A 27,746-nucleotide genomic window follows, 5' to 3' on the forward strand; every position below is an offset into this window, starting at 1 on the left:
GGTATGTTCTGCAACATGCCATTGATGCAGTAATAATGCATTATTGGTTGGTATGTGTATGCATTGGTGGGTCCATCCATCCATCACTCCATTTTATTAGTTGTGATGCCTCCCCAATGTTACTGCATTATTGCCATCGGGGGTGTGTGTGAATCTTAGAATCATAGAGTTGGAAGAGGCCACAAGGGCCATCGAGTCCAACCCTGTGTCACAATCTTGTGTCACAATGTAGCAAAAGCAGAACAAACAAGCAAAACAAACCCTGGAATATTTGTGGTATGATAAGTTACAGGATTGCAGCAATATGGGACATACACCAATTGGAAATGAAGCAATATGTTCAACCCCCCCCCCCCATTTTTGCAGGCACAAACAGTGGGATCATGTAAAACTCTCCCAATACCATCATGAGCACAAATCATCATGAATACACAATAAAAACAGCACCTTGAGGGGCTGTCAATGTTACCAGCCATGAGTTACTAATATAGACGACCAGCTTACCGAGTGGTTAATGTGGGCAAGACTTACCGCCTCATAAGGCCCCCAAACTAGAATCGACAGCAGGGTAAACACACAATCACACACAAAACATGCTTTCATTAATTCAGGCAACCATGCAGATCTATGGTAGAAAATGTCAACACATGGCCAAATCGACATCTGTATTGGGCCAGAGTTTCTTGAAGAAATGTGAAGTAGATAGCTGCAAGTCAGAAACGATTCCACATATTTACCACGACCAAATTCAGACTAATAGAGAATTGCGTAGTTCATGCACATGCCGTCTGTTTCTTTGCTCACTCTGATTCGCACACAAGGCCTTTCATTTCCTCATAGAGCCTATCAATATGACGAAGTTCTTCTTCCAGTTTGCTAGCTTTCTTTCTTATCTCTGCGGCCGTTTCTGCCTTGGCTCCCTCAGTCAAATGTTTAGCATCCTGAACAATGCCATAGGCATCGAAGAGGAGAAACACCCCACTTGATGCAGCACTCAGCAGCCTGGCCCCTTTGCTCATGGCAAGGGTGGTTCCCGCAAAGACCTTTCTGGCATGCTTGGCCCCTCGGATTGTACTCCGGGATCTGCTACCAGCAGCAGTGACTCGCTTTGCTAAATCCTTCAAGCCAGCATTGGCTCGGACTTGCTTCAATGCCTTTACATTCATTCTGATTCCCTTCACAGCCTTATACAGGCCAGGAACTTGACCGGCAACATTGGAGACAAGTTGTTTCATGTTTTCCCCCACAGCCCCGCTATTTGGGGGCGATCCAAAGCAGAAATAAGGATGCATTGCCTTTCTTAGACTTTTCTCACATTCATTCACCAGTTCTTGAGCTTTTTTCCTTTCCTGTGAATTATTCACGCTCTCATATAAGGTGGCAGAAAGGCCAGTCGCTGTTGCTACTGCCCCTAAACCGATCCCAGTGGCTGTCAAGATCAAACTCCCACCTGCTGTGATGGGGGCCAAGGTGAGTCCCAAGATGGTCAAGAGGCCAGAGGAGGCACTGGTAGAGTTGGCAGCAATGCTGGCAATAGTGCACTTCTTATGGGTCTGGTCAATGTCATCGGCCATTTCCCAAAGGCATCTGATACACTTTTCAATCTCTTCTCTCTGGGTAGGGAATTCATTCAGAAATCGGGCAAAATATTCACGGTCTCTTTCTTCCCAAGGCACATCTTCTTCCATTCTGTCAAAAATTAAAGTAACACATTTTAAACACACACACATCTTTTGATTTTTAGGAGGTCTGCTTTTGCACAAGTCTATCTGAAGTCACTTCTGGACGGCCTGCTTAATGAGCATTCAGTCTGATTTGTTTGCAGAGATTAGATGCTGCTGCCCATTTAATGAGCATTTGTTCGGATTTGTTTGTAGGGACAATACATTATGCATCAAATCAAGGGTTATCCCACACTTTCCAGTGCCTGTTCTAATCACTTTCCATATCACAGAAGTCTGATATTGGGGGGAAGTGGGTTTGTTTTGCAAGAGCTCCAGATCAGGTGGACAAGACCACACCTCATTGCATCATTTTTGTTTTTTGAATTGATTACAGAGCCAGGCAAGCCCTATCAAAAGACACATCTGAGTGTGGATGCCCCATGCTGCTTGCAAGAGTAAGATGATGACCACTGTCAAATAAAAGGAATGTCAGAGGCGCAAATCTGATGCCAATGAAAAATATCAAGCTCTGCTACTGCTTTGCCATAGAAAAGTAAAGGTAAAGGTACCCTTGCCCGTACGGGCCAGTCTTGACACACTCTAGGGTTGTGCGCTCATCTCACTCTAGAGGCCGGGAGCCAGCGCTGTCCGCAGACACTTCCGGGTCACGTGGCCAGCGTGACAAGCTGCATCTGGCGAGCCAGCGCAGCACACGGAACGCCGTTTACCTTCCTGCCGGAGCAGTACCTATTTATCTACTTGTACTTTGACGTGCTTTCGAACTGCTAGGTTGGCAGGCGCTGGGACCGAGCAACGGGAGCGCACCCCGCCGCGGGGATTCGAACCGCTGACCTTTCAATCGGCAAGTCCTAGGTGCTGAGGCTTTTACCCACAGCGCCACCCGTGTCCCTCCATAGAAAAGTAGTTACAGATAAATAGCTAAATAAATGTCATTTCTGATGTTCGCTTTCTATGAGTATCCAAGTATAAATTACACATGTGCTTCATCAAGTGAAGGGTAATTGCTTGTAGAATTAAGCTTTTCTCTCTTTTAAAGCCTCAGGAACAATTGATGGTTCTTTTTCCAGCTGCCGCTCTTTTGAAAAGAGAGATGCTCACTCCATAATAATTTATGAACATCCCCACACAGATTGGTGAGGCTTTGTTGATTTACTGAAGGCAAAACTGAAGTCTAGGGTCATAATTTCCCCCCCTCACCCACCAAGGCGTGTTTGCTGGAACTTTGCAAATGTGGTTGAGATTATACAAGAAAGGCAGTGCAAGAAATGGTTGTGTTTAACTTCTTTAGTAAGGTAAGTGTTCATTACTCTGGAGAACAGCTGCAATCATAAAAATGCATATTGCAAGCACCTGCTGTTTTTTGTTTTTGTTTTTCCACAAAAAGCCTGGTGTCTCCATAGCAAAGCTTTCCTTGCGAGAAGGATAGGAATGTAATGACCTCATGGAAACATGGAGAACTCTAAAAACTACTCGACCATTTCTTTTCTGGGAAATGCTCTTTCAGGGCAGTCCTACAAAAAATGGGGTTTTCTCCCATATGTGGGAATATTATACAATATAGACTTTTATATATTTTCTAAAGCAATAGTCTGCCCTAAGTGGCACACAAACCTGTTTGGAAAACATGGATGCATCTGAGGAAACATTGGTGAGGGTAGGTGGTGTGTGTGTGTGTGTGTGTGTGTGGAGAGAGAGAGAGAGGAAGGAAGGAAGGAAGGAAGGAAGGAAGGAAGGAAGGAAGGAAGGAACCTGTGTTCTACTATGTGAATTTAGAAGTATTCTAGGTGGGTAAAGGTAAAGGGACCCCTGACCATGAGGTCCAGTCATGACCTACTGTGGGGTTGTGGCGCTCATCTCGCTTTCTTGGCCGAGGGAGCCGGCATACAGCTTCCGGGTCATGTGACCAGCATGACTAAGCCGCTTCTGGCAAACCAGAGCAGCGCACGGAAACACCATTTACCTTCCCGCTAGAGCGGTACCTATTTATCTACTTGCACTTTGACGTGCTTTTGAATTGCTAGGTTGGCAGGAGCAGGGACCAATCAATGGGAGCTCACCCCGTCGTGGGGATTCGAACTGCAAACTTCTGATCGGCAAGTCCTAGGCTCAGCGGTTTAACCCACAGCACCACCCGCGTCCCTATTCTAGGTGGGACCTGCAACAAAATATTTCAGTGTATCTTTCCTCTTAAAAGGAGGGCAGGGCATCCATTAAGCCCTTCCTCCAAGCAGAGCAGTTCCAATTTCCCCATCTTTACTGGGGTTTCCCCTGAACCACAGAACATTCTCGGTGTCTTCAATGGGGCTATTTGGTGGCTCTTTGCAGGGGAATCAAAATGTCCCGTTTTCTCGTCCTCCCTCCTTTGCAGGTATGTGTGTCTGCGTGACATTTTCCTTGTGGGTAAATATTTATTGTTTCTTATTCTATTGCCATGTGTTCTGCTTTTCTCACAAGGTGGCCAAGGTGACATGTACATGGCAATAGGCTTCTGAATAGCAGCTGCTGGGAACCCCAGGGGGGAGAGTGCTACTGTGCTTGGATCCTGCTTGCAGATTTTCCATAGGGGTCCCATATGGCCACTGTGAGAACAGGAAGCTGGACTATCAGACAGAGGGTCCCTTGGCCTGATCCATAAGGGCCATCTTAGACTCTTATACACGGTGCACTCGAACACAATTTTATTCTCATTACAACCCTGTAAAGCAGGGGTCGGCAAACTATGGTCTGCGGGCCAGTTCTGGCCCAATTGCCCTCAGGATCCGGCCTGCAGACAGTCCGTGGATCAGTGTGGGGATTCTGTTCTTTAATTTTTCTTCCCCCCCCTGCGTAGAGGAGGAAGGGGGCTGGGCTGGGCTGAGCTGGCTGGCTGCCATTTTGAGCAGGGCCTCTCTGGAGCCAGCCAGCCCTTTCATGCCGCTCATCCCTCCGCCACTGCCGCTGCTGCCCTGGTGCTCCTGTGGGCAGTCCAGAACCCTCCCCACTGGCTGCATGGCAGCGATCTGGTCTCCGCTGCCGGCGGGAGGGCTCCGAATTGCAGAAAGGCCTCTAGAGACCTTCGCGCAGTCTAGAGCTTGCTTCACCGCTGGTGTGGTGGTGATCTGGCCTCCGCTGCTGGCAGGAGGTTCCCCATCCCACCCCCGAAGCGTGGAAGAGGTGCTGGCAGCAGGAGGCCCAGCAGACCACAACGCAGCACCAAACCCAAGTGAGGACTGCCCATCCAAACGATGACGATCATCAGTGCAGGTAAGAATTTTTTTTATTTTAATTTTTATCATCTACAATACTGTCTGGGCTGCCTGGTGCTCTTGCATGGAATGTGTCCTTTTAAAATGCATCTGTGGGTTATTTGTGGGGCCTGCCTAGTGTGCCTAGTGTGCATAGGAATTTGTTCATCCCCCTCCCCTCCAAAATATAGTCCGCCCTCCCACAATTTCTGAGGGGCAGTGGACCGGCCTTCTGCTGAAAAAGTTTGCCAAGCCCTGCTGTACAGTATGGTAACCTGAGAGATTAAGCCTGGCTCGAGGTTGTTCATGAGTTTTGTGGCTAAGCGAGCACCTAATTCTGGATCTCTCCAGTCCTTGTGCCACAATCTAACCACTACACCACACTGGCTTTCCAATATGTATTCTGGAAGAGATCGAATGCTGGCACATGTGGCTCATTTTGAATCATTCAGATGGGGTGGCCATGTTAACTGGACTCTAGCGCAAGACGATTTTGCTGCTGTGGCAGCACTAAGAGCTTTGGATGTCCCCAGTGTTGCTGTTAGGGCAGGACTTTGGGGCAGACCTCTAAAGCCCCACTGAACAGCTTAGGCTCCAGAGGGCTCCCACATGCAGGAGGGATGGCTTCCACATTTCATAGTAGCATCATAGAGTTGGAAGGAACTTTGAAAGCTAATCAAGTCCACTCTTCTTCCAATGCAGGTAGAAGCCACTGTCGTCTAAAGGTCCCCCCACATAAGATCAAAGTTTAAAATTACTTAATTGCAGCAATTAATGTATATTTTATTTCCCCCCCACACAGTCATTGTAGGCAGTACATTTGTAAACGTATCTTCACATAAGATGCTTAAAAATAGCAGTAATTGCTGTTGTTATGCCTCTTTTAGACACCAGTATTACCCTAGTCAACTGTCCCTTTCTACAAAAACTGCTAAGACAATCTGTCCCCTCTCCCAACTTGTTTTGTTACTGGGAGAGATTGTGCAGGTGGATCACACTTATCAAAATATACAGCTAAGTTTGGATGTCCCAGGGCGCTTCCAAGAGTAAACAGAGTGCATTCTGGGATATTAGCAGGGAGTTATATGCCTGGTAGAATAGTTATCATCAGCAAACTGCCGCTATCAGTTCAAAGGAATGTCAAAGTCACTTAGCTGACGACATTCGTGGAATACATGAAGAAATGCTTTGCTATGCTGCAGAATAGGCAGCCCCCCCCCCAAGCAGGCATTTTGATGCTTCCGGTCTTCCTGAAATAGTGTAAAACCAAAATAAGGATTGTTGTAACTTAAAAATAAAAAAATAAATAAAAATGTCACGCTTCTTCTGAGTTATTCCACCTCCTTGCTCTGCACGTATTTGTGTAAGCACTTAGTTCTTAAGAGATTAATTGAGCTGAAATTAATCCTGTAATCCTCTCTAAAGTGGGGATAGGAAAGTGGTTCAAGACCCAAATGGGAGGAAGCCATCAGAAGGTAAAGAACATGAACCTAAAAGTAGCTTGCTAGGCCCTGGATACCACGAAGAATTAAACGCCACTCTCCAAAGCTCAGCTGGGCAGCTTTTTGTTGAGTCTCCTTTTGAGTTAATTTGGACCAAACTGAAAGAAGTGGCGAATTAACTGAATGAATGAAGTAGGCCAGGATTCCACAACAAAAGGAGTCACATGCACAAAAACATCCCATATAGACCAAAGCCCAATAATGACCAAGGCTGAGCATGCAACTTCAGATAAGACCCTCAAATAGGTTTCATCTGGATTGAGCCTCTGAGCCAAACCTGCCAATCCGCCCTTCCCTGAATTCTTCTAGGATGCACTGCCAATGTCTGGATGTTAGCAGTTTATCTAGCATCCTTGTCCTGCCACTGCTGTAGTCATTTCCCCTTGCTGCCCACATTTCGAATTCATTGCACTATGGATGAGGAACGTGGGGCCCTCCAGTGGTTCAGCTCCAGCTCCCATCAACCAGCATGACCAACAGTTAAGGATGACAAGTGCTGTATTCTGATGGAGTCTGGAGGGCCCCAGGTTTTCCATCCCTGCCCTAGTCATGTACACGAATGTGCCAGATCATATGGCAGTATAACAGTTGCCAAGAGACTCCAGCACAGGAGCAATATACACAACAACGAATAAGGAACTTCCATCTTTGTCAGACAGAGGACTGCCATCTGACAGCCATTCTGATGGATGACTGTGAAATAGGACACACAGTGAAGGGTGGAGATGTTTGCCTCCATTTCATGCTATTTTCTAAGTGTCTCCCTGCCCAGAGTAGCTGCTGACGAGGTCTGTAAAGTAGACGTTTTTATTACTCTGATTGTTTGCTGCCTAATGACGTTAACAGTTTCTTTTCACTTTATGACTGGGAGTAGCCATGTGGTGTTATCTGCTTGTGTAGTTAAATCTGCTAAATGCCTTTTCAAGGAAAAACACCCCTGTTAAATGCTTTTGCAATCATGGACGATGATTAACACACCAAACAATGCTGAGAGTGGCAAGCATATATGCTATTGATGGGTTACCTCTCAAGTTCGGCCACGTTCTCCTTGCAGTCTTCACCTTCATCAAGGAGACTTTGCAGCTCTGCATAATCTAGTCTGTCCGGCCAAATTTCTACGCTTCCCATGGTGTGGTTGTGGCACTCAGCATCTTCTAAATGAGGACAAAAGAGAATAGCCAAAGTCCTCGTTATGCAGAGGGTCATCGCAACCACATTGCAACTTACAAAGTCTAGGAGGAACTATACGATAAAAATAATTAAAAATAAATCACAGAACAAAAGGCTCTGCAAAAGAAGCACACAAATAAAACCAGCAGAAAACAGAGTGGCTGAAACCGTTCCAAATCCACATGAAGCACAGGAAGGGGACGTTGGGTGCAAAGACTAAAGCCTCCAATAGAATCTAACTGAAAGGTGTGGGAGAACAGCAAGGCCTTTTCCTGAGAGAGGGTAGGACTAGCCAGCTGCAATTAGAGATGGGGGATAACTTTGATTCAGTTTGCATTAAAAGGCAAACCTACCTAATTCACTCTTCCAGAAGCAATATGGGAATCAAAACACAGCCATCCTACAAAATTTGCTTTTCTCTGAATTTTGCGAAGCTGTTCTCCAGCCAAACAGTGCTTACAGACATGCATATATTGAGAGAAAGTCTGCATGGAAGTTAATGTATTAGTGAAAAATCACACACACACAAAATTATTTACATTGGGGAAAATTGCTTGTAATAATAATCCTCCTTATATCTGTACCTTGCCCATCGGACTGGGTTGACCCAGACACTCCCACAGATGTAAAAACATAATGTGTACATTAGTCACAACTGTATACAAAAATATGTTTATTAGGAGAAATTCACAATAAAAAGCTGGTGAAATTTCATGAATATTTTTTTAAAAAAGAAAAGAATCACATATTTCTGCAGAAATGAGGAGACTGGAAAATGGAGAAAATGAGGGAATCAAAACTGACAAGCCCCTTCATTCTGTAGCTGCACTTCTGATCAGGAGAACATAACACTGCAACATTTCATTGCAGTGCCCACTTCCTCATGCTCTCTGCACAAATGGCTTGTTTGCAACAGAGGAATGTTTGTGAAACCCTGCTGCCTTTGACATGAGTCAAACAGGATCAGTGTGACAGGGTGGGGCAACTAAATCTCTCTGGCCCCAGAAGGTTATGAACATTCATACCCTCCCAGTCTAGGCAAAGAAAATAATCAGAACCCAGCAGAAAGACAAACATAGGAAGCTTCTATACACCATGTCAGTCTATTTGCCTGTCCAGACGAGTATTACCTGCTCTGACTGACAGCAGAGAGAGCTCTTTGCCATCACTTGACCCTTTTAAGAAAACGCCAGGGATTGAATTTGAGCCCTTCTGAACGCAAAGTATCTGCTCTACCGCCCCTGAGCTAAAACTCCCCCCCCCCCCAAGAGACCTACCTTCATAAATCCGACATCCTTCAGAGGCCATTCTTATAGGAATCTTGTGGCGAAAACCTCTCGGCTTTGGTATATTTCAAGCCTGGGAAAGGAAAAAAAGAGTGCAGAAAATGACAATGAAGGCAGATCATGTCGAAATCTCAGCAATAGCAGAATTGTCATCGTTACAGTTCCAACCATTTTTAAATGTACAGTGGTACCTCGGGTTAAGAACTTAATTCGTTCCGGAGGTCCGTTCTTAACCTGAAACTGTTCTTAACCTGAAGCACCACTTTAGCTAACGGGGCCTCCCACTGCTGCTGTGCCACCGGAGCACGATTTCTGTTCTCATCCTGAAGCAAAGTTCTTAACCCGAGGTACTATTTCTGGGTTAGCGGAGTCCGTAACCTGAAGCGTCTGTAACCCGAAGCATCGGTAACCCGAGGTACCACTGTAATTGAATTACTGAATTCAGTTTTAGCCTGGTCTCTACATTCTTTGCACACATCTGAACCTAGAGATTCCTCACACTCAAGCTGTGTCTGTGAGGCGTAGGAATACAAGAGAAGTCCTGCTCGATCAGGCCAGGTGCCCATCTAGTCCAACATCCTGGTCTCACAGTGGCCAACGGGATGCTTGTGGTAAGGACCTGAGCACAAGAGCGCTCTCTCGCCACCTTGTGGCTCCCAGCGGCTGCTATTCAGAGGTACACTGTCTCCAACAGTGGAGGGATAGCAGACAAACGGGGGGATAAGTTTTAACTGTGATGGTGGTGCATAGGCATCCTAAGACGAATAAATCCTAAGGTTATGGAGGAACTAGATGAAAGGCTTAAGACTAGGGATGGAGCAGAAATTTGATCCCGTTTCCATAAAGGTATTCACATTTTCTGAAACAGTATGCAAACCAAAACGCAGCTATCTGAAATTGGCCCTTATACAAATGCTGCAATGCATTTCTCCAGCTGAGCAATGGACTTACTTCTGTGTAGACCTGGTTAGGACCCCTGTCCTCTGTAGCTTTTCTCCCCATGGAAAACCCTCCTGTCAAGGCAACACCAAATCTGTTTGCTGGCTGTTAGGTTGGCAAGATCAACAGAACGGGACCCAGACAACCCTCTTGGGCTTACCTTTTCGATTTGCCTGGGTGACTTCTGCTAAACTGATGCGCAGAGCAGTCTAGCAGTAGGTGGAGGAGGTGTGCTCCTGGTTAATAAGTAGATGAGAATATTGACATTTGCAGTTTGCACAAACAGCAGACAACTGAGTGTCATCAGAGGCCTCTCAGGCATAGGAAGACACAGTAGGTTTGAAAAATACAACTAGGCTGCCAGTAACAGCCTCCTTAATACCCGTAGGGTCGAATCTGTCATTCTTTGAATCTTGAGTTTGGTTCTCCACATTTTCACACTTTTATTATTTATTTATTTTTACAATAGCCTTAAGAAAGTTCAATAGCATTTAGTGTGAGTTTATCCTAGGACACACATTTTTGTATGTGATTTCCCCTAATATATGCACATTACACAAAACAATTTCCTTGGTATAATGGATATTTGTATGTTATCTTCACTAATATATGCATACTTTTTAGTTATATGCATTGTTGTACACATTACTTGGCTAGAGAACTGCATTGCAAAATTCGCCTGAGTGCAAATATTTGAAAGGGTTTTCAGTTCACATAGTATTTCCGAAAGTGCAAATCAGGTAAGTTTAAAATCAGGCAAGTTCACCTTGAAATGTGAATGGAATTAAATTTAACTCCCCCATCCCTAAATAACAATCCTGCAGTAAAAGGGGGAGGTAGCCACCATATAGCCTGCACATATAGCAGTTCTTGTGACTACCAGCAAATAGAGGCAGTGTGGTGTAGTGGTTAGAGTGTCATTCGAGAACTATGGAGACCCAGATTAAAATCCCCTCTTCATCCATGAAGTTCACTGACGATCTTGGGACAGACACCCACCCTCTGCCCAATCCATCTCATGGGATGTTGTAGGATAATATGGAAAGGGCAGTCATGTATGCTCCAATGAGGGTGGTTTTTACTGGGATCGCAACCCAAGGGTGAGGAGGGTTAAGAACCTCCCCCTTCCAAGATGATAAAGACAGGCCCCCCGGAGCAGCAATGAGGCTTGGAAAAATACACTTCAGTTAACACCAATGGGGACTCTCCTCGACAAAGCTAAATGCAACACAGGGAGGGGTGGCGACACAATGTTATAAAGATCACACCTGGGGAGCAAAGGGTTCAGCCTCCCTTGTGCATTTTATATCTGTGGGGGTCCTGCAACTATAGTTAAAGAGGCAAGGAAACGGACATAGTTGAATGCTGTGCATTTAGTGCAAGGGTAGCCAATGTGATTATTGAACCCCATTCCTATCAGCCCCAGCCAACATTGCCAATGAACTGGGCTTTGTGGGACTTGTAGTCCTGAAACAGGCAGAAGAGGGTTCCACGTTGGCTACCTCTGATTTAGCACAACATGCTAGGTTGCAGGATGGAAGGATTCCCACGGAGACAAACTTGCTCGTTTAAGCAACCTGCAGGGAGAAATAATCTCCTTATGAATGTTTCTGTTGAAACCTTGAGCACAAAAACCACAGCAAGAGTCAAGAAGATAATCCCAAGATGACGTGTGCAAGGGAGGGCGATTGCGCATGTGTGCGTGGGAGAGGCCCATTCAAAAGAAAAAGGGAGAAAAAAATGATGACATATACAGAATGAAAAGAATCCACTTCGGCCAAATTATCACTGGTGTGCTAATTTTTCTTACCGAGCAAATTGCCAGACTTGTAATTACAGTACAGTAAATGTGTATGTCATGACTCTGTGAGTAATTTCCATATGTGAGTGGGAACGATGAGAAATGCAATAAGCTGCTTATATAATACACCTCTTTGTTCCGAAACGTATTCTGGCTGATCAGACAAGTGCTTAGGCTGTATGCAGCATGCATCCAGCCACACTGTTTCCCCCCAGATACTTGGGAGAGATCCTGCAGGCCTCTTAGTAGTGAGTGAAATGTCTAGAAATGAAAGGGGGTCCAGTAGAAAGTGTTGTGAATGTATGGAGGCAAAAGCTGAAGCGGTTTCAGCTGTGCTTATCTGTAGCCCCACTCAAGCTAGAATATGGCACTGTAAAGGTCTGGGGCATGAATGGCCAAGCCAAGGGGAAATAAACATTGACTTTAGGATATGGTGGGGGTGGGGTACACACCTGTTTTACTGTCAAGGACTGCATTGCATTGGGGTACTGGTAGTAATCTATTGATAGACCTTGCAGCTTGGGTGAATTGGATTGGAACAATCACTTATGGTTTATGGAGTTCAAAGGCTTTATTCATGCAGGAACTATTTACAGGATGAGCGGAGAGAGAAAATAGCACGAATCTAGTCTGGAGAGAACAGCAAACAAAATGGCTCAACTTTTTAGAGGTGGAGTTAACTTAAGCATAGTTAACTTACAGATATGGGCTGGCTAGATTACTACACACCAGGACTTCCGGTCCTGCCTGCCTTAATGGAGGCAGCGCCCACGAAAGCGGGGGATCATCAGCAAACGAAAAACAAGGATGTCAGAGGGTAAATCATCCTTGCAAATTCCCCCCAGGGATGGGGGGAATGGGCTTCACTCACAGTTTGTCTCGGTACCTGGCTCCAGCATGGAATGGAATGTGGGAGGCAGGGAGGTGCTGAGTGCAAAAGCACTTCCTCTGGCAAAACCCCTCCTACACCACCATTTAGAAGCAGAGGTTCTTCATTTAATTGGATCTTTAATTGGCTTTAAAGTACCGGTGCATGATAGAAAAGGGTTGTAACAACATACTGCAGATTATACCAGCTACATGGATAAAAGGTTTGAATTGAGATAAGATTTTCTTTGGCATGAGAGTTGTTTGGGGAGAGGGAAGCCCACGGTTTGTTTATTCTAAGCTTCTTTTATATATTTATGATTTGGCAACTCCCTCCAGAATATAAGATATTTACAAGCGAGGAAGGGACATTAGAGTAATATTGATATTAACAAGCAAAAATGGAAACTGCGTGTGATCTGAAATGAAGAAAGGAGGGGGAGGGGAAGCTCAAGTATGACTATGTTGGAAAGACAGAGTATTCCCCTCAGCTCCGTTTAAAAACAACAGACAAGGAAAAAGAGACCAAGATTTTTGTGTGCTGTTGACGGAATATAATCTAATATAAGGTTTAATTGGGACATAAATCTCTTGCTGGAAGGAAAAGAATTAGGGGGCTGTGATAAGAATGCTGCAGAGATTCTGGGAGTTGGAAAGGAGTATTAAAATGTAAGTGCATTTGAAAACTGTGCACCTTTTCCTAGGCTGAGGGAAAAATGGCGAAGATCTGTGACATGTTTTATTAGTGAAACAGAATGGTTTCTAGCAGACTATTGCCTGTTCTGAGACAGTGAAGCAAGGGACGGAGAGATAAGACCTCTGAGAAACTTTGAGATTCAGTTCTGCCCCAAGCCATGATGGGAGAACACAACAACTGGGAAGTGAAAGAGACAACACCATATATGGACAGAAGGAATCTCCATGGACATAACGGTTTTCACACGTAGGGCAGAATAAAGATAATAGTTTGAGTTCCTCACTTGAAGCTTTAGAAATATATATATTGTAACATCACGAATGGAAATCATTAGTTTTGTAGCTGTTGACTAAGGAATTATTATTATAACTGAAATGTAACTGACATTAATTAAGATTATGGAATGGAGTGATATAAGATCGGAAATGCACCTGAACCACCATGTGGGGAGCCACTTTAACTAAAATGTATTAATTGGAAGTTGATTGGCATTTTGATACTTGAATAATTTGGGAATTATAATTTGGCCATTATTGAGGGTATATTGGAAAACTAATATATATATATATATATTAAAAAGATTACTACACAAACAGTGCCCTCGCTTGTTTAAACTAACCCATGCATTAACTAGAAGTTAGGAGAAGGAAATGTATTTGCTTTCCTCCAGCATCTATCAAAGGCTGAATGCTGGAAGTGGACAGGGCCAAGGTCAGTGGGTGGCAGGTCTTAGAACCACAAGTGGGCATGGTCCCTCTTCTCCCCCCCTTCTTCCTGACACCCCTTCTCAGCCTCTCTGTCACACCTTTCCTCCCCCTCCCCCTTGCTAGGGGAGGGATATCTTTTACCAGAGGCCTGAAATGATCAGTTGAAGATGGCTATTCTACCCTCCTCTTTCCATTTCACCATACATTTTGCATCCCTTCCCAATTTCCCCACTTCCCTTCTCCCACCCCTCCAGGCTTCCATGTCCCCCTCACACCGTATAAAAGGAGTCTGAAGGTTGCATAAAATCAGGCCATAAGCAGGTTGTCCAGTCCTTCCTTAGGAGAAGGCCAACTGATACCACAATTATGAAACATATATCTGAAGGAGCGTCTTCACCCCCATCATTCTGCCCAGACACTGAGGTCCAGTGCTGAGGGCCTTCTGGCGGTTTCCTCACTGCGAGAAATGAGGTTACAGGGAACCAGGCAGAGGGCCTTCTCGGCAGTAGCACCCGCCCTGTGGAATGCCCTCCCACCAGATGACAAAGAGAACAACAACTACCAGACTTTTAGAAGACATCTGAAGGCAGCCCTGTTTAGGGAAACTTTTAATGTTTGATGCATTACTGTATTTTAATATTTTGTTGGAAGCCGCCTAGAGTGGCTGGGGAAACCCAGCCAGATGGGCGGGGTATAAATAATAAATTATTATTATTATTATTATAACGTGGCTCCATGCCCCCTCTGGCTGCAGGGGGAAGTCCTGTGTGGTGTGTGTGTGGATTCTCTTCATCTCAGGCCAGCCGAGAAGCAGAGTGAGCTGCAAAAAGGAGGAGGGACCGAGAAATCAGCCTTTGCTCTGGCAGCCCCACTGTGTTTCCATGCTGGTTGCAATGTGAGGGGCATTTCTTCCTTTGCAGCCAGCAGGGGAGCTGCCAAGGGGAGGGCAGAGCAATCTGTGCCTCCTCCAGTAGCTTGCTGTGTTTTTAAGCTGGAGAGCACCAAGCAGTGCTCAGGTTTGTGTGTGTGCGTGCTTCTCTCTCCCCACTCCAACCAATGCAAGAGAAATGAAAGGGATATAAAGGAGGCACGAATGCTTCTTAGTAGCAGTTGCTGGGAACCACAGGAGGGGGAAGAGGACTCTTGTTGGGTTGGGTCCTGCTTGATGGCTTCACACAGGCATCTGGTTGGCTACTGTGAGACCAGGATGCTGGACCAGATGGGCCACTGGCCTGATCCAGCAGGCTCTTCTCATGTTCTGACAAAGAACATGTGGAAGGATCAAAATGTCAGGAGCTTGTCCTACACTTGAGTAGGACCCTGGCAGAGACACATGCCCGACTGGCATGTTCCCTCCCTCCTGGTCAATCATTTGAGAGCTTCAAAAGCTTTCTTCTGCCCGAACATCATAGCGATCGATGCCAACAGACACCGGCACACTTAGGGATCCACAGTGTCTTTGCAGTTCGCATGACAGACCTCAGCAACTCAGCATTTTGGCTAATCTACTTTCTTTACATATACAGTGGTACCTCGGGTTAAGTATTTAACTCGTTCCGGAGGTCCGTTCTTAACCTGAAACTGTTCTTAACCTGAAGCACCACTTTAGCTAATGGGGCCTTCTGCTGCTGCCCCGCCGCCGGATCACGATTTCTGTTCTCATCCTGAAGCAAAGTTCTTAACTCAAGGTACTATTTCTGGGTTAGTGGAGTCTGTAATCTGAAGCGTCTGTAACCTGAAGCGTATGTAACCTGAGGTACCACTGTAAACATACACACACGGAGCACTGCAACATGGCTCTGTCTCTCTCTAGCATCAGACAGCAAAGAGAAAGAACAAAGGACAATAGTCCCACTTCACAGAACACAGTAACACAAACATCCTGTCTCTGTCAAAATATACACCGTCATGTGATAGACAAAAATCCCATGACTGCAATCATGGAGCAGGAATTCTAACACAAAAGACCTGGAGAGTTGGTCTGGGCTTGTGGGAGGGAGGGAGGTAAGGTACTGGATGGGGAGCATTTTAACCCTGAATGATTGGCTTCAGATTGTGGGGTGGGAGGGAGAGAAAATGTCAATGGGTGGGGGGGGGGGTGGAGAGGGAAGGGGGAGAGAGAGCGATGAGAGGGGTGGTGGTGGTAGAAATAGAAAGCGAGAAGGCTTGTGGTTCCTGAACAGATTACCTAGATGCAGTATGGTTAGAAGAATTTATGCTGGCCATAATGGACTACTAAAAATAGCTACCATTTTCCTACCATTCCTCCCAGGTAGAAATATTAGGGGGCTTTTCACATTTAAGCTTCTATTGCATAAAAATCTGCCTCGAAGGTCTGTGCTACCCAGTCTCATTTGACATGTACACATTTGCTCAGGGATAATTAATGTTAACGCTAATAGCAATTTGCATCTTGTTAATCAGATGTTAATTAGCCCACCTGCTACCTTCCCTCGCTGACTTTCCATCAATCTGGATAGTTACTCTGCACTTTAGATCCCCCTGGTTCATAGAGGTGGATTTAGAACGACTGTATTGCTCCCAGTGTCTTATTCTAGCTCTGCAGCCTTTCCTCACACCACAGGGTGCAACCATAAACATTCTTTTTGCATAGCTCACTAGCGTCATAAATTATTTTAGGCTGAATTTTGCATTGAACGAAAATGAGTCTGCACTTGCTGCAATTCTCCCTTAGGACCACCAGATGGCAGTAGATCATGCACAACAGATGCAAGACTGGGATTAGCAGCAATTAGACAACAGCCTGTGGATATTCAGCTTCAAGATTGTTTTTAGGGTACGTCTAAAGTAGCAACAGGGAACGTGTGGCCCTCCAGACTCCAGTTTCCATTGCCCCTGACCATAGATCATGGGCTAGAGCAGGCATCCTCAACCTCGGCCTTCCAGATGATTTGAGACTACAATTCCCATCATCCCTGACTACTGGTCCTGCTAGCTAGGGATCATGGGAGTTGTTGGCCAAAAACATCTGGAGGGCCGAGGTTGAGGAAGCCTGGGCTAGAGTTGATGGTGGTTGGAATCCAACCATGTATGGAGAGCATGTGTTTCTTATCCCCGATCTAATAATTTCTACTGCAATTTCACGGGTAATCTAGATCTAGATCAGTAGATCTAAAGTAGATCTAGATCAGGCCAAATCTGGAACAAAAATCCAAAGAAAACGTAACTTCCTTGCCACCAGTATTTATTCCTGACCCTGATGTTTGGTTATCCCCCGCCCCACATGGGTCACAAGGTGTTATCAAGGACCCTGTGTTGGGTCCAACATAATATGATCCTTCTGCATTTTGTTGGCCTCCAACTCCCATCAGCCCCATGCAGTGTGGCCAATGATCAGGGTGTATGTCTGTTTTATTGGCGCTTATGTCCCCCTCGGGACGCGGGTGGCGCTGTGGGTAAAAGCCTCAGTGCCTAGGGGCTTGCCAATCGAAAGGTCGGCGGTTCGAATCCCCGCGGCGGGGTGCGCTCCCGTTGTTCGGTCCCAGCGCCTGCCAACCTAGCAGTTCGAAAGCACTCCCGGGTGCAAGTAGATAAATAGGGACCGCTTACTAGCTGGAAGGTAAACGGCGTTTCCGTGTGCGGCTCTGGCTCGCCAGAGCAGCAATGTCATGCTGGCCATGTGACCCGGAAGTGTCTCCGGACAGCGCTGGCCCCCGGCCTCTTTGAGTGAGATGGGCGCACAACCCTAGAGTCTGTCAAGACTGGCCCGTACGGGCAGGGGTACCTTTACCTTTACCTTTTTATGTCCCCCTCAGGGCTATTGCCCTCACGTCCTGCTTGTGGACTTCCCATGGGCACCTGGTTGGCCACCATAAATGGAACTAGAGACTCTTTGCTGTGATCAAGCAGAGCTCGTCTCACATTCTTAGTATGATCATATCTCCTCTGCCATGCAGCCATCTGCCATTAATTTCTGAATGTACCCACAGGACCTGCCTTCCCAGCCACCATAAGTTACTTCAGTACTCTTGTTAATATGCAGGTTTTCTCTAGGCATGTATTCAATGTAGCGCTACAAAGCTGTCCTATCCAGGATTTCCACCTGGCTAATGGGACTTTTCTTCCCATGCGTCCTTTAAATACAAACTTTTTCAGATAACTAAGTTACATGGACAAACAAAGAAGAGAATTACGGTTTTCAGTTTCTATATTCACATATGATATACGCAGCAGTTAAAATCCTTTCTACAGTTCAGTTTTACATCCTGAATCTGATTTTCATAGCAAGAACAATCTAATAGATTCGTTACATTTTCAATCAGGGATTCTTTAGCTGTGATTCCTGCAGGGGTCAGACCCTTCCAACTCTACAGTTCTACAATTCTATGATTTAAATCAGGCATAGGTAAACTCGGCCCTCCAGATGTTTTGAGACTACAGTTCCCATCATCCCTGACCACTGGTCCTGTTAGCTAGGGATGATGGGAGTTGTAGTCCCAAAACAACTGAAGGGCCGAGTTTGCCTATGCCTGATTTAAATATATTTAATACTGGTGTCCCCACCACTTTCTAAGGAAGAGGAAATGTTTTGCAGTTGCTCAGTCACTGCAGAACATGCTACTGAGGCTTGCTAATCATGACAGCGGCACCTGAGCAACTGGCCTCTGAGAAAACAAGAGGCCAACTGTGGTGTTGGTTCAGGAGCGGGAATGCGGATTTAGGCCAACAAGTACACAAGGTTGATCTTCCGTTGTCTTACACCTCTGACAGTTTTCCACATTCACACCATACATTTAAAATACTACTGTCAGGGAACTGCCATCGGAGCCAGAAGGAGAGGGAGGGCTCCAGAGGGATTCCGGAGAGCGTCTCGGGAGGGAGAGAAGCAGCACATCTTCTGGGGAAGGAAATCAGCGTAGCACCAGTGGAGAAGGGGGGCAGATGGGGGAATCGGCGAGGTGGCTCCAAGACTCCTCGACGGCAACCAACGGGGAGAGCACGGGTCCTCCGGTGCCCACACCCTCCCTGCGCAGAAGGCTTCCGCGCAGGGAGAGTAGGCGGAGACTAGGCATCAAAGAACTTTTATGCTGGAAGAAGTTCAAGAAACGCCCACTGACGGATTCTGCCAGCGATTGAGACAGCCACGGGCGAGTGGCTGTCCAGACAGAAAGGGTTCACTCAGGCAACCCACCCAGGTGTGGCGCCAATTTACACACGAGCAACCCCTAGAACCATTATAACTACGATACCACTTTAAACAGTCATGGCCTTCCCCCAAAGGATTCTGGGAGCTGTAGTTTGTTAAGGGTGCTGAGAGTTTCCCCATGTCCTCTCACATAGCCACAGGCCCCAGAGCTCCCTGGAAAAAGGGATTGATTGTTAAACCGCTCCTGGTATTTGTAGCTCCGTGAGGGGAATCGGGGTCTCCTAACAATTCTCAGCAGCCTTAACAAATCACAGCTCCCAGAATTCTTTGGGGGAAGCCACGACTGTTTAAAATGGCATCATAGTGCTTTAAATGTATGGTGTGAATATGGCCAGTGACGCACGGTTGGCAAAAATACACAGGATGGGCACTCTCACTCTATCAGTCCTTGTTGAGAGAGCACTCAAGGACAAGTGGGTGCCTGCTGAAGAACATGGGCAATCTTGGCACTCTTGAAACTGTAGTTCTGAGGGCAGGGGACCAGTGATTGAAGTTTTTATTTTTAATTAAAAGTAGCTGCAAATCTCTGGCTTTTCTCCGAGCAAAGGCTCTGATGTAGCGGGTATTTACCCACTACTTCATGCACAATTTTCCTCATCAAATGTTGCTATTAGCCCCTTCTGTGTGTGTTTGTGAGTGTGAAGTATCTGTAAGCTCCACACGCCACAATAACGCTAGTAGCAACTTAGGGTCTGATTTAGGTATGGGAAAAGGCACAGTGGGATGGGAGGGAACCATTTAAATGCACACTACCGAGTGCCGCTGTGCAATCTGTTGTTTGGTCCTCAAATATGCGACTCAAAATTGTGGCATCTCCTGTGTTCTCAGGATGGAAACTGAGTAACAAGTTCTTGGCAGTGAATCTTGGCGATGCCCTTTCTGTTGGGCATGGGAGCTATGCCAGCCCAGTACCAGACACAGCAATTATTTCATCTTCTGGGCTTGCCACAATAGCACCTGACTCAAAAGAGAGAGGGAGGGAGGGAGGGAGGGATTGACCAGAGTGACCTAGACCTGAGCTGTCAAATGACAGGTGCCAATCTGTAGGTCAGCTTCTTAAGCCCACAGATCTCTCCGCTTGCAATTCATTTGAGGAAGGACACACAGGCTGCTTGTATCTATTTAGCTGAACTGCTCACTTTCCATTGTTTCCTGAGCGGCGACATTATGGGGCTCAGTGATCAGGAATGGCAGAAGGTCGTAGACATCTGGGGGAAAGTGGAACCAGACCTCCCTGCTCATGGGCAAGAAGTTATCATCAGGTAAGCAGAAGCCGGTGACCGAAATCTGAGAAGCAGCTTTCTTGCGAAGTTAGCATAGTGGCATTTTTAAGAATCAGCTTAGGAACGTTGCAAAGTTTCCGATATTATGTGGGTGGAACAGAGAGAAAGACAACTCTGCAGATGAATCTGAAAGCTTTAATTCCTATCAGCCTCGATTTTTTTAATCAGCTTTTAAAATAGATCTCTACTGCTATAAGATATAGGTTGCTTTTGTAATTGACATTACTGACTGAATCATTAACACATAATAAAAGAGGATTAGAACCATAGTTGCATTATTACTTCCTGAATGTCAAATCAACTGAGGTTCTTGGAAAAGGGCACAGAAAATTGTCCAGATATATGGGATGCCTCCAGACAGTTACTATTTTGCAGGAGGGATTCTAGTGCATATTGCACATTTACCTATGTTTGCACAGTTAATGGACTGTGTGGCCCTAGCACAAACATATCCACTTTAAAAATTAAAGAAAACACAATTTTTTTGTGGTTAGGAAATGCACTGAAAAATGTGGGATGAATGAATAACAGAAAAAATTGAAAACACGCCACGGACACGTTTGGATAGAAAAATCAGAATGAATGTTCAATTAAAACTGGGGATAGCCTAACCACTGTGCTAGCTTTGTGCAAGCAAAACAGGAGGAAACCATGGATCCAACAAAGTAGCTGTAAGTAATTTTCCGAGGATGAAGTTCCACTGTTATTAGCAAAGATGCTTTGGATGGTTGGAATACCTGTAATGAAATGGAGCTAGGCAGGGCGAGTGACAAAAATCTGGGGTTAAAGGAAAGATCCTGGTTCCATTGGCACTGGAGGCAATATTGACATAAAAGCTTAAAAAGAGCCCTGTTGGATTAAGTGAAAAGTCCATCTAGATGACATTCTGGTTCCTCACCATGGCCAGCCAGATACAAGGTGACCTCAAAGTGGTTTACATGTGTTATTCAAAGACTATAGCTCAGTGGTGGCGCATCTGCTTTGCATGCAGAAGGTCCCAGGTTCAATCCCTGGCATCTCCAGGTAGCTGGGAGAACCTCATGTCTGAAACCTTGGAGAGCTGCTGCCAGTCAGTGTAGACGATATTGAATTAGATGGGCCAAGGACCTGATGCGATATGATGCAGCTTCCAATGTTCCTGTGTGCCTAATCTGAACACCAGAAGTACAAATCCTAAAATGCCATTTAAAACCACAACAACAAAACAATTATCATCAGCAGAGGAATAGGACATTCTTACTGGGCTATGAGTGATCGCCAAAGAAGAAGAAGACCAAAACGGACAAGGCAAACATGGCCTCTGAAAGCCTGGGCGAACAAGAGCATATTTGCTATAGGGCAAAATCCCAATTGTGTCAAAGTTTCTAGACAGAGGGTTCCCTAGCTGTGGTGCAACTAGGAAAAAGGCCTTCTCTGGGTCCCTGTGTGATGGCCTACTCCTACAGTCATCGGTGGGATTGTATGCATCCCCTGCCCATTTGTTCTCAGGGTTTGGCTTGTTGATATGGGGAGAAGCACTGCAAGAAATATGTAAGTTCCAGGTTGTTAAGGACCTTGAATTGGGTCTGCCTGGTTACATGTAGGTAGATCCTGCAAAACCGGTGTTGCATGCCATCGTGCAGAAGTGCCCACTAATATGGCTGTGTGGTTGCATTCCTCACTAGCTTCAATTTTTAGGCTGTCTTCAAAGGCATATGAATAGTTGTTTAAACAGGGAGATGATTTCAGGGTTTTTTTTTAAGGGCTTTGGAGCAGAAACTGGGCATTTCTCTTCCAACAAAGCTTGGAATGTGGCCTCATTAAATTGCAGAAAATTCCCAACAATGTTATTCGAATGACATTCTGAAGATTGAAACTCCCATTTTCCTATGAAGGGGTTACTTTCACGCTGTCATAATTTCCCAGTTACTCTGATATCAGGGAACATAAATGACACAGGTAGCAATGGGTTCTCTTACAGGTGGCATCTTTGATGGATAGCCAGTCTGGATAGTCAGTTTAATCACCGCCACCCATTTACCAGTACTCTACATTTACTGGGCTATTCAATTCAATGGTTTCAGGATGTTTCAGAAGCACCCAGAGACCCAGGAGCGCTTTGACAAGTTCAAAAAGCTGAAGACGGTGGATGACATGAAGAGTTCAGAAGAGCTCAAGAAGCATGGAACAACTGTCCTCACAGCCTTGGGCAAAATCCTAAAGCAGAAAGGGAACCACGAGGCAGAACTTGCACCCCTGGCACAGACCCACGCCAACACACACAAAATCCCGGTCAAGTATCTTGAGGTAGGCAGCCGTGTATGTCTGTATGGGGGGTAGTGGAATAATGCTCTTGATTGACCAGGATAAAAGCAGGAGAGAGATGGGAGGTTCTTTTCTGCTCTCTCTCTCTATACAAACATTGCGTTATAGGAAGTTGATTTCTACTGAGTGCGAATGTTGGTGCATGGGCTCTCCAGAGTTTCAGACAGGGAACTTTCCCATTCCTTTTGTACTTGGTTTTGGTTGGTAGATCTTGAGGTTCTCGTAAAAAGCCAAAGTAGATCCAAAAAGCCCACCCAAACGTAGAAAATAACCTTCCCTGCTTTGATATTTCAGACGTACTTTCTTTGAAAGCTGCCAGCTTTACATTTCTCTTTCCCTCCCATTCTTTCTGCACAGTTCATTTGCGAAATAATTGTTGGCGTCATTGCTGAAAAACATTCTGCAGACTTTGGGGCTGATTCGCAAGCGGCAATGAGGAAGGCCTTGGAGCTGTTCCGCAACGACATGGCCAGCAAATACAAGGAGCATGGCTTCCAGGGCTAATAGGGAGCATGGGAGGCAATGTTCCCTTTCAGCAAGGATGGGGAGCCTGTGTGTGACCCTCCAGATGTGGCTGGACCACAACTCCCATCACTGGCGAGGGCCAAAGGGAGCAAAAGTCAAACAACATCTGGAGGGCCACAGGCTCCTCATCCCTGTCACGAAGAGAAATAAAGCAGCATGTTTTGGGTTTGTGATCAATCTAGCAGAAGAATATTCTCCTTTTATGGCGGAAAATTAGTTTGGCACCAGCTTGAAAAAAATATACTCACTATATAAGGCTCAAGTTACACACCATGACAGAAGACCCACATCTTTAAAAGAAACTCTCTCGTTCATAATATTATTATTGCTATTATTATTATTATTGCCTGCCCTTCACCAGCAGGTCTCAGGGTGGGTTACTGCAGTTTCAAATTAAAAATTAAAAACAGTTAAAACAGGTTATAAGTGCAGGAATAGTGTAGGCCCAGAAAACACATGCATTCAGGGATGCCGACTTGAATAAAATATTGTTTGGGGTAGGTAAGCACCTCCCTGTATCAATCATGATCACAAGTTGTAGCATGCACATAATTTGAATGACAATGACCATCAACTTTTTTTTGGGGGGGGAGCAATTCCTGCAAATATTTTATTGGGGGGGGGAGGGACCTTGGCACTTAGGAGTTGGCTCCTATGCAGACATCTCAGATGTGAAAAGCCGGGGTAAAGAGGTGTACCTTCAGCATTCACCAAAAGCTCTATAGAGACGAAGTCATGTAAAGTTGAAGGTTGGAAGTGAAGTTTATAAGACCAAATGGGTGTGTAGGCATGAAATGCTGAATCATCTCATGCCAACCACTCTTACTGCCCAGTGGTCTGTCCACCAGAGTCCTTTCCTCCTCCAGCTAGGCCCTGATGCCAAACTCTAACGATCCTTTTTTGCAAAAGGTATGGTCAGATAGATAGTGGGTGGGAAGTTCAGCACCCCCTGACTATTGGTTCTTTAAATCATACCGTTGCATAATATATCAATGGTGTCAGAAGGTCTGTCACTGTAATGTGTAGCTTGGGCTGTCAACTGAGGCTTCTTTTTTTTAATCTTCAGCACGAATCATTGTAATTGTGGGCTTAGTAGAATAAAGATTATATACAACAGAGATAAGCGATGGTTGCCTTTGTTAAAAATCCGCTGAGATATTATCCTCCGTCTGATGTCATAATAGAGAAATGTTGCCTTGGGGTTAGTAATAGCTGTGAAAAAATGTTGGGCGAGGCTGTTCAGAAGGCGGGTAGAAGATAGGGTTGCCAGTTCCTGCTTAGATTCAGTACTACTTGCTGTTTTAATAACTTGAGATAGAAAGACTAGCAGGATTTGCTCCTGGTAGAATTCGTCCCTGGTCCACCCTCCCACTCACCTTCCTTGCCTGCTGTACCAAACAGGATCCCAGTTCCATCTGGCAACAGATGGGAGAGGGAAGGGAGTTGCGAAACAATGGATGACATCACTAGGTCAAAATCTGACAGCCCCTGTGGAAAGGAATTCCTGTTAGAACTGATTAACTGATTATTCTTAGACTGAGCAGGGGCTGGGGCCAACCTATTGTAAACTTGTTCTAAGAAAGTTGCAAAATGGCTGGGGGGGGGGGAATATGTGGGTGGGGTGGATCAGCATCTTGGTGCCCGTCTGCATGTGCCTTCAGAGAGAACTCACATTTTCAAGCAGCAATTCTTTTTCTGCAACCATTTGGTGCAGAAAACTGTGGACATATTCAGATAATAATCCACAGATTTGCCCGTTTCTGGTAAACCAGTAATGGGGTGTGTGATGTTCCTTGCAAGACTTACCTTGCATGGTCGTGATCCTGCAGGTCCTGCCCACATCCTTGCCATTCACATGTGTCCTAATGATGTCATCATATCATATGATGTCACAGTGCTCAGGGAAGGTTGCCATATTAGGGATGCTGGAGCACCAATTCTCTGGCATGCCTACACTATTGAATCCCCAAGAATGGCTATCAGGTAACTTGGGGCTATATGAGGCAAAGGTAAGTGTTCATATCTGCCTTAGGTGGATGAGAGCTTTAGAAAGCAAGCAACACTGAGGAATAATAGTTAAAGCTGTCACTTAAGACATTTTAGCTGATTATCCATATGTATTTCAGTCAATTGGTTCACAGATGAGTAAACTGTGTACCTGGATATGGAGGCTATAAACATACTTTATTTTTAGATAACACATGTATGTACTGTAACAGTCCCCATCTTAGAAGAAGCATTTTCTCCTGCTTGTGAGACAACACACTATGGCACCAGTTGGTTGTGTTATTTTGTAGTTTGTAATACTGTATTAAAAATAACTTAAGCATTTTATTTGTAAAAAATCTGGCCAAAGAATTGCAGGTACCCTTTAGCTGATCAAAAGGGTTTTAACTGATTGACCAAATTATCAAAAAATAAAATAAAATACAAATGCAGCCCTGAGGGAGAGACTTTTCAGTGGAATCAGTACATTGGTTCTGAAAAGGCAGAGAAGCTCCATTAATGCAATCTCATGCATGTCTACTCAGACTAAGTTCCATTTAATTAAGCTGCAACCCTATACCTACTTACCTAGGAATAAGTCCCATTGAAATCAACTGGGCTAATTTTTTAGTAGACGTGTAGAAGAACACGGAGTCAATTTTCAAGGTCTTCCATGCTGACCCTGCTAATGAAATGTAAAAGTATCTCTTGTATGTAAAAGTATCTCTTCCCCTAATCCCTGCGAGTTGCTACACACTTGAGTATGTGATACACTGAATGGCAAGTGGTGTGTTTTTTAATTGAATAAACCCTATTTCCTCAATGTCTGTGTTTTGTTTCTTATTTAAAGAAAGCCTGGGTGTGGAGCTTGGACATTTATATGTACAGATGGCAAGTTTAGAAAGAATTGTAATAATTTGAATAGAAACACTATGCACCTCACTATTGCGGGGAAGACTGTGACCAGTTGACTGCATACACCTGCTCAGTCTGCTGCTCTTGATGGACAACTTCAAAGCCCTTCTTCCAACTTTGTAGACTTTAAAAAACAAACCTATAACCCCAATTTGGACCAGGTGGTCCTTCAGAGAGAGGACTGTTTCAATAGAGGACTGTCTTATGGCAAGATGGACACGTGATCACCATAATAAAAGAGGTTGGGCAGGAGGAGGAGAGAGAGAAACAGCAAACACAACAACGAGGGACTTGCCCACACTTCCTCTGGTCCTCCTGTTTTCCCTTGGGGAAAATTGCTCTTTAGAGCTCAATCGGAGCAAACAGCAATTTGGGTTTTCCCTGGATTGTCATTTGTTCTGATCTATAACAAAAGAGTGAGCGGAAAGGAGTGGGCCAGGTGGGAAACTGCTTAGACCCATGCTTTCTAGGCACAGCAAAGTGTCGACAAGCCCTAGACCTTCGTTACAGAGTTCTTGCAATAACCAACCAGAATGGAAAGAGTTCATGGAGAGGAGGGGCCAAAAGTTGCTGGTCTCTGAGCAGAGGCAACAGACAGGCCTGGCAGTCCCCTCTGAGAAGACAGGGGCTTGTCTAAGGTCCAGTTTGAGACAAGGATGCTGGACTAGATAGCCCTCTGGTATGCTCTTAACTAGGGTGGCCATATTTCAAAAAGTGAAAATCTGGAGCTTTTGTGAGTTGTTTTGGGCAAAATCTCTTTTTGAGCTATTTCTAAGGAAATCTGCCATAATTGAGACTTCCAACATGGGTTACCAGACATCTGGATTTCCCCGGACAGTTCATCGATTTCTGCCCGGAAACTGTTTCCGATTGCTGTGTTCAGGAAATTCCGGACGTATGGCAACCCTATCTTAACAGGCTTGGCAAAAAAAGATTCCAGCTGCCTCTCCAAAGGGGGGTGGTGGGGGTGGTGAGAAGGGAACCTAAATATCAAATTGCCAGAATGCCTTCATTTCACTTGATCTGTTGCTCTGTGTAACTCAGAGGCTTGCATATTTCACCACTGACTTAACTCAGTTCAATAAAATTGTCACCTTACCTTTTTTTGCATTCCAACTATTCTCCCGGTCACTGCTGACAGAAGGCGGGTTTTTGCCTCCCTGCTATGCTGTTTGTTGCTGAAGGAGCTGTGCCTTAAATAAAGATCTGCTGTTGTCCGCTCGACATTATGCCATTCCCTGAATGAAAGAGCAACTGCCCCTTGTGGGTGCAGGCCTTGGCTTGCAAGTGAGCTAAATTCTGCACCTACAACAGTTGCTCTTGTCAGTCTGAATGGGGCAGCCGCCATGTAAGAGTGACTATATTAAGAATATTATACATTGTGAGCAGCAGGGTTGCTCGCTGTAGTCCTTGTTGTATAATGTGGAGGTCAGCAGCTGTTTTTGCAATCCCCTGCTCCTCCTCCATACGCTCAGGGCTGGACTAACCATTAGGATAAGCCTGACCACTGTGTTGGCAACCTCAAGGCTGGATTACTGTAATGTGCTGCATGCTGGGCTGCCCTTGGGCCTGGTTTGAAAGCTCCAGCTGGTGCAGAATGCTGCAGCCAGATTGCTGATGGGGGCATCTGGCTGACAACGTGTGACACTATTGTTAAAGCATCTGCACTGGCTGCCTATCGACTACCA

At 45.3% G+C, this 27,746-nt stretch overlaps 2 protein-coding genes and 1 long non-coding RNA gene across 6 annotated transcripts in view; 1 reads left to right on the forward strand and 2 right to left on the reverse strand.

Moving 5' to 3' along the window:
* Nucleotides 1-27,746, reverse strand: part of LOC310658645 — a 151,625-nt gene that overhangs the window by 13,958 nt on the left and 109,921 nt on the right. The gene's annotated exons all lie outside the window — the stretch shown is intronic.
* On the reverse strand, nucleotides 581-27,329 carry LOC310658612 (apolipoprotein L3-like). 4 transcript variants are annotated; one of them, XM_083400832.1, is made up of 4 exons: nucleotides 27,158-27,326; nucleotides 8,859-8,940; nucleotides 7,436-7,565; nucleotides 581-1,689 (listed from the first exon to the last, which is right to left on the reverse strand). In XM_083400832.1, exons 2-4 carry the CDS (start codon nucleotides 8,887-8,889, stop codon nucleotides 801-803), a joined length of 1,050 nt encoding a protein of 349 aa, XP_083256958.1. In that variant the 5' UTR covers nucleotides 8,890-8,940; nucleotides 27,158-27,326; the 3' UTR covers nucleotides 581-800. The 4 variants fall into 4 exon arrangements, with proteins under 4 accessions (XP_083256958.1, XP_083256960.1, XP_083256959.1 ...); XM_083400834.1 differs by lacking the exon at nucleotides 27,158-27,326 and adding an exon at nucleotides 16,319-16,468; XM_083400833.1 differs by lacking the exon at nucleotides 27,158-27,326 and adding an exon at nucleotides 9,967-10,051.
* On the forward strand, nucleotides 19,973-25,966 carry MB (myoglobin). Its single transcript, XM_083400866.1, has 3 exons — nucleotides 19,973-20,307; nucleotides 22,392-22,614; nucleotides 22,990-25,966. The coding sequence occupies exons 1-3, from the start codon at nucleotides 20,213-20,215 to the stop codon at nucleotides 23,134-23,136; spliced, it is 465 nt and encodes a 154-aa protein (XP_083256992.1). The 5' UTR covers nucleotides 19,973-20,212; the 3' UTR covers nucleotides 23,137-25,966.

The sequence above is a fragment of the Podarcis tiliguerta genome (genome assembly GCF_965153285.1).
Source record: "Podarcis tiliguerta genome assembly, chromosome: 10".
Taxonomy (NCBI): domain Eukaryota; kingdom Metazoa; phylum Chordata; class Lepidosauria; order Squamata; family Lacertidae; genus Podarcis; species Podarcis tiliguerta.

Coding starts and splice junctions, on each gene's coding strand:
- MB (XM_083400866.1), top strand. CDS start 20,213: ATGGGGCTCAGTGATCAGGAATGGCAGAAGGTCGTAGACATCTGGGGG. Junction 20,308..22,391: donor GGGCAAGAAGTTATCATCAG/GTAAGCAGAAGC, acceptor CAATGGTTTCAG/GATGTTTCAGAAGCACCCAG. Junction 22,615..22,989: donor TCCCGGTCAAGTATCTTGAG/GTAGGCAGCCGT, acceptor CTTTCTGCACAG/TTCATTTGCGAAATAATTGT.
- LOC310658612 (XM_083400832.1), bottom strand. CDS start 8,889: ATGGCCTCTGAAGGATGTCGGATTTATGAAG. Junction 7,566..8,858: donor AGGATGTCGGATTTATGAAG/GTAGGTCTCTTG, acceptor GTCCTCATTTAG/AAGATGCTGAGTGCCACAAC. Junction 1,690..7,435: donor AACGTGGCCGAACTTGAGAG/GTAACCCATCAA, acceptor AATTTTTGACAG/AATGGAAGAAGATGTGCCTT.